This window comes from Zeus faber (genome assembly GCF_960531495.2).
Source record: "Zeus faber genome assembly, chromosome: 1".
In the NCBI taxonomy this organism is placed as follows: Eukaryota; Metazoa; Chordata; class Actinopteri; order Zeiformes; family Zeidae; genus Zeus; species Zeus faber.
The window spans coordinates 40,316,879-40,323,104 of NC_137193.1; the positions used below are offsets into that span (position 1 = coordinate 40,316,879).

General features: G+C 45.1%; 1 protein-coding gene across 1 annotated transcript in view; it reads right to left on the reverse strand.

Annotated features, from left to right (window-relative positions):
* The window catches only part of sema6bb (sema domain, transmembrane domain (TM), and cytoplasmic domain, (semaphorin) 6Bb), a gene marked incomplete at both ends in the record, with an annotated part of 95,258 nt that extends 89,913 nt beyond the window's left edge, over positions 1 to 5,345 (reverse strand). The window contains 2 exons of the mRNA XM_080011132.1: positions 1,832 to 1,946; positions 5,237 to 5,345. Of these exons, the coding sequence (XP_079867258.1) occupies positions 1,832 to 1,946; positions 5,237 to 5,345 (224 nt within the window). The remainder of the gene's footprint in view (positions 1 to 1,831; positions 1,947 to 5,236) is intronic.
* Positions 5,346 to 6,226: the final 881 nt, after the last annotated feature.

The following is a 6,226-nucleotide window of genomic DNA, read 5'->3' on the forward strand; positions in this document are numbered from 1 at the left end:
CTCTCTCTCTCTCTCTCTCCCTCTGTCTCCTCTGCTTCTCCTCAAACCGTCAGTCTAGCGTTTCATTGCCGTCCTGGTGGCAGAGACATTCCTATCAGTTTACCTTTCCACTAAATTGAAATGAACCTCAGCTGCTGTTTCATGCTTCTGCTTCAGTTTGTAGAAAGAGACCAGTAGCTGCAGTGGTTATGTCCAGTTTTATGATCCGGCTGTCTGTGTGTGTGTGTGTGTGTGTGTGTGTGTGTGTGTGTGTGTGTGTGTGTGTGTGTGTGTGTGTGTGTGTGTGTGTGTGTGTGTGTGTGTGTGTGTGTGTGTGTGTGTGTGTGTGTGTGTGTGTGTGCGTGCGCGCGCGCGCGCGTGTGTATGTGTATGAGTGTGTGTGTCCCTGTTTTTCTAACTTTGGGGCATTTTGCTGCAGACAGAGCGGCTCGGTGGTTTGATGTATTTATGGTCGGTTCTGAGCGGTGAGGTTGGCCCCGCTTGGGGCCGGGTTCCCGGGTCATTTCCTCGAGCACCATGAGGTCTCTTATTGGAAAGCCCTTTTCCACTCTGCCACAGCAGGAAATAACCAGCTCCACATGTGGACCCCGGCTGGGTCCCAATATTAGTCCTTTTTAAGCTAAGTAGATTTTGGACTGAATGGGCTGTAAATCTAGAGTTGCATGTTTTGCGTTTGCATCGTCTCCCGCTGAAAGACTCCCGAATGTCTCATGCAGACAATCTAGGCTAACAGCAGACCCCTCTGTCTCCAGACCTCCTGACCGCCATATCTACTCTTTTACCACCATCAGCACATTCACGTCATGCTTTCCTCCCCAGAGAGACAAGCTCGTGGTGGATGCAGACGGATGGAGATGAGAGTATCCACGTTTGTGTGACTCTTGTCCAAAGTTGCTTACTAGCTACCTGTAGTCAAGCCAAGTCAAGTCCACTTTATTTCTTTAGCCCTTAATCCCAGTACAGCTTCAAAGGGCTTCACAAGCTTCACATTTCACATAGAAATCGACTGCATCCCCTGGTCTGAACCCCTGTCGAGACACAACTCCCTGAAAAACACTTCCACAAATGATAGGATGCCCCTTCCAGGGCGCCAAGGCTGCAATGGGTGCCGAGTGGGCAGCGTTGTTTGCATTATATAAGTAGGTTATTTATAAAGGTTATTTATATTATATCTGATGTTATGTAGTCTGGGCAGAATGTTGTTTAACGCCTCTCAGCCCCTATCCAAAACTAGCCAAAACTACAGCATCACCAACTCTCTAAGGTTACCATCTCTACCAAACACCTAAACTTAAATCATACAGTAGCTAACTTAACACTAACTATAACCAGCTTAAACATGTTTAACATAACAACTAAACATAATAGTTCCTGTATAAAAATGTACTTCACTACCTACAGTATAGGCTTGTTCATCTCCAAAAGATCAGCGTTTTTGTGACACCACAACACAACAAACGGCTCCTTTTCCAAGCTGTGGCACTTTGGTGACAAGAAGGCAGAACAAAGTGTGTTTCTATGGTTGACACGAATTGAGATCAACCTTAAAATGAACACGGGCCAAGCCAGTGTGTTCATACACTGATCTGTGGCTGGTTCCACCTGATATCTGCTATCTGAAGCTGAAGCTGTACTGGATGTTGTGGTCCATGTCGAAGATGGATGACTTCACTGGAGGCTCCAATACTGAGACTACACTTACAGGAGATAAACAAGAAGATTTTACAGCCTGATTGCGAACGTGTTTGCGTGTGTGTGTGTGTGTGTGTGTGTGTGTGTGTGTGTGTGTGTGTGTGTGTGTGTGTGTGTGTGTGTGTGTGTGTGTGGATACCTGGCTCCTATGTAGAGGGTTCGATTGACTTGAAGGACCCTCTGGATGTGCAGAGGTTCCTGCCTCAGCCAAGTTCTGTGGGGTCTGCCCAAAAACACAGGATACCGCCGTACCACTGTTAGAAAGAAAAAGACAGAGAGGGAGAGAGGGAATAATGGAGGGAGAGCGGGAAAGAGAAATAGAGAAGGAGGGAGTCAGTTGATCAGTAATTTTTGAAAACATGTGAAAAGACTGAACCATGTAGAACTGAATTATGGAGTTAAACTGTTTCTCAACAGTTCTGTGGTCTGGATTTTTTGGGCGGGTCTAAATCAAAATGATGTGAGGCGGTCATACTTGGCATGGCCCCTCCCCTAACCCTATTTAAAGACCAGGTCGAATCGGAGCTAAGCTAACAACCCAGAGTTTCGGATGAAACGTTTTTTGGGAGTAAACACCTGGAGTAAAAGGCATCTTCAGGGAGACCATGAACTCGTGCCACGGACGCCCGGAACAAAAAAGAACCGTCCAGTTGGTTTGACCTTGTGGGGTTTGGTTACATTAGTATTAGCTGCATGCTAGCAGGCCGTGGAGGAGCCAGCAGAGGGCACCGGAGAGCGGCGAGGTCCTGCAGCCAGACAATGGCGCTTTTAGGTATACAGCAAGACACAGCGGCTTCAGAACAACATTTAAACATGGACGTTACTCCAATGTAAATGTTCAACATGATTAACGTGATTGGGCGTGGTTTCAGCGTCCTTAGCGGACACACCTCCAGCGTCTCAGAACAGAGGGAACTGCCTTTTTTCCCCCACAATTTCTAACCTAATCGTAAATGCTACTATCGTATATATGTTTTTTTTAATCATTCAAATTTGGCTGGGTAGGTAATAACACATTGTTCTGTGGTGTGACAAACACATTTTGATTGTTGCTTTTCAGAGACATTAACAGAAAATGGGCTGGGTATCACTTAAATACCGTTCAATCCCAACGTTCATTGCGACATCTTGACTTGACACTTTTTTCGTATCAAATTTTTTTTTAAGCTGTAAATACTGAGTTTAAAGGTCTTACAATGCTTTCATTTTTGAAATGGCGTGACAGTTTTATTTTTGTCTGACTGCCGCCAAAGAGATTAACTATTCAAGTATCGAAAGTTGAGGATTGCACTCGACAGCGTCACCCCCATTCAAGCGCTCAATTTCAAAGCCCAACCCCGTTTGAAGGTCTGAAACTGAAAATGGAGCGTCACCTCCGCGACGCAGAATGAAAGAAAAGTTCCGCAAACTGAACCAGGAGGAACCGGATCCATGAGACAGCCTCCATGTTTCATTTAATTTCTTTTCTCCCAGACAGAGCGATCGACAGCAGCTCTATGACGCTGTGCTCCACGTTGTCAAGACTGTTTGTCTGCTCTCACTTTAGTGAGAGATGAAGGAGATTGTTTGGTGGCAAAAAAAAAAAAAAAAAAAAAAGACTTTGAAGAGACAAACGGAGAGCGGGAGACTTTGTGAGGTTTAATAATTAAAGAAACATCTAAGACAAAATGTTGCAGAGAACAAGAGATTCCATACTGGGCGACATCAAAGCAAGTGGGTTGAATCCAGGAGTTAGACAGGACCAGAGGGATGGAAAGACAGACAGATAGACAGACAGACAGGTGGAGGGCTAGACAGACAGATAGATGGCTTGGATAGACGGATGAATGGAGGGATAGACAGACAAACAGAAGGACAGACATTTGGATGGGGGGAATAACAGACAAATGAAGGATAGATGGTTGGATGGAGGGATAGACAGACCAATTGATCTATAGACAGGCAGAGTCGGATGGATGGAGGGATAGTCAAGTAGTACAAGAATTAGTTAGATAGATAGACAGACAGACAGACAGACAGACAGACAGACAGACAGATAGATAGATAGATAGATAGATAGATAGATAGAGGGATAGATAGAGGGATAGATAGATAGATAGATAGATAGATAGATAGATAGATAGATAGATAGATAGATAGATAGATAGATAGATAGATAGATAGATAGAGGGATAGATAGAGGGATAGATAGATAGATAGATAGATAGATAGATAGATAGATAGATAGATAGATAGATAGATAGAGGGATAGATAGATAGATAGATAGATAGATAGATAGATAGATAGATAGATAGATAGATAGATAGATAGACAGATGGCCTTGGCTGAACATGTGTCGATCTCTTCATGGGCTGCATGCTGTGTTTAGCAGCATTCATAATTCTACTCCCTTTCTACCCTGCCAATCCTGTTTTCCAGCCATCATTCATTCCCTTCTTCCCTCGTTCCTTCCTTCCTGCCTCCTACTGTAGGAATTGCCTCGTTCAATTCTGTTCAGTTCATTAACATTTCAATTCAAATTGAACGTAGGTGGTGATTCCGATTTAAAACATAATACCACACAGCATGGTGAGGATCCTATTTGTGCAGAATTAATGACTCTCCATCTTTTCTCCTCCCCACTCCGTCTCTCTACGTTCTACCCATCCACATAAACAATTACAGACTACAAGGCGACGTATACCTCCTGAAAATCACAGGGCTCAGGCTTTGGCGGCCTCTCAGATGCCCGTCAGGCCATGCACTCGACCGTATCGTATTGATAAGCTGAGAAGGCTGAGGGCTCGGCTGGGAAACCTTTGGTCGATAATATTGAGCTGCGATCAATCAGGGTTCGGGTCTGAGCCGGAGACACTAAGCTCGTATGGAGACGTGAAGTCTGAGGGTGTGTGAAGGGCTGCGTCGCTTGATGGCCTGAGTGTGTGTGTGTGTGTGTGTGTGTGTGTGTGTGTGTGTGCGTGCGTGCGTGCGTGCATGCGTGTGCCCCAGCCCAGATCTCGAGGCCTCATTCCCTGACAGTGACCCGGCACCTCTTGACCTCCGCCAACACCCGTCAGCACCCGCCCACGCCCGGACCCAGGGCCTCCAACATCCACCCATCCAACACCCCCAGTGTCAGAACCTGACCTCAACGCCTCGCTCACGACCTCCCAGGGTGGGAGGGAGAGGGAGAGGGAGAGAGGAAGAAAGTGAGAGGGAGGAAGAAAGTCTAGTGGTGATGTGTAGGAGGTCATGAGAAACATAAGAAAGGTAGGATACCTTTCTTTCTTAAAATAAGATAAAAGTTTATTAATCCCAAATTCTTTCTTTCTTTCTATTTATTTTTTATTTTTTCCATTTTATATCATCAATCATTGGTAGGGAGGAAATACTATTAACAGTCAGAAAGCAAACACCACACTTATATTTACTCATCACTAATTACGTGCATCATGCATTTCTCTCCACTTTGAAAAAAATGCTCTTCAAAATATATTTTTGGAAGAACTGCTATGGATTAAACTACGGAAAACAGTCATTTCTGTACGAATAAAATCTTCTTACCTTCGGTGGGAATGAAGTTGAGGGGTCCTGGCTCCTCGGGGAAGGCGGAGCTGGTCATCCTCAGCAGCCAGCAGACCAGGAAGATGGATGGGGGGGCTACCCTCGCCATGTCGATGGAACGCTCTGCAGAGATGAAAAAATAAATAAAAGCAGGCTAAACATAGACAGAGCTGGATTAATTCTCGTTTTCCCTTTAACTCCTATTATTTTTGGAATAAGTCCCACATAAAACATTCAACACAGAGACTTTGGATTTGCCATTTCCAGGGTGTCTCTGTGGTTGATAATAAACTAGCAGTAACTGGAAGTAATACATGAAGTGATTCCGCGTCTTACAAATATCAGGAAGAGTGCAGATCCCAACTACCAATGAAAAGAAAAACTCCGGGATTTTTTAACCTAGACTCAATTGTTTTTCCATCTTAGGGAGAGATTGCATCCATTTTAATTCGGAACTCTTAATTTAAAAATTTAAAAGAAAGCTTTGGTATAATATAATAACAGCGTTTTACTTCAAGTATTTTCAGCATCGCGTTTGGCCGATGGAAAAACTTTTTAAAAGAGCCGTTGTGTCTCCCGACGAGCAAAGCTTTCCTTTTCAGCGTTCACGCATACAAGGACAGAAAGACATAGCGAGATTAAGACCCACATCCACCCATGTGTGCACACACACGCACGCACGCACGCAAGCACGCACGCACACACGCACACACACACACACACACACACACACACACACACACACACACACACACACACACACACACACACACACCAAAAACAAAGTACACAGGGCTGAGGCCGGAGCTGTGTTTCGGCTGGGTCCGTATTCCTCCTGCGTCTCTTTCTCCCTTCAGCCTAATGAGGGCGGAGATAAACAGCTGCAGAGCGGGAGATTAAGTCATCGACTGACGGAGAAGTGTCTAGCCAGCTCCACCTCTACCCCCACCGCCCCCCCACTCGACCGAGACACAGCCCACATGAGAGATC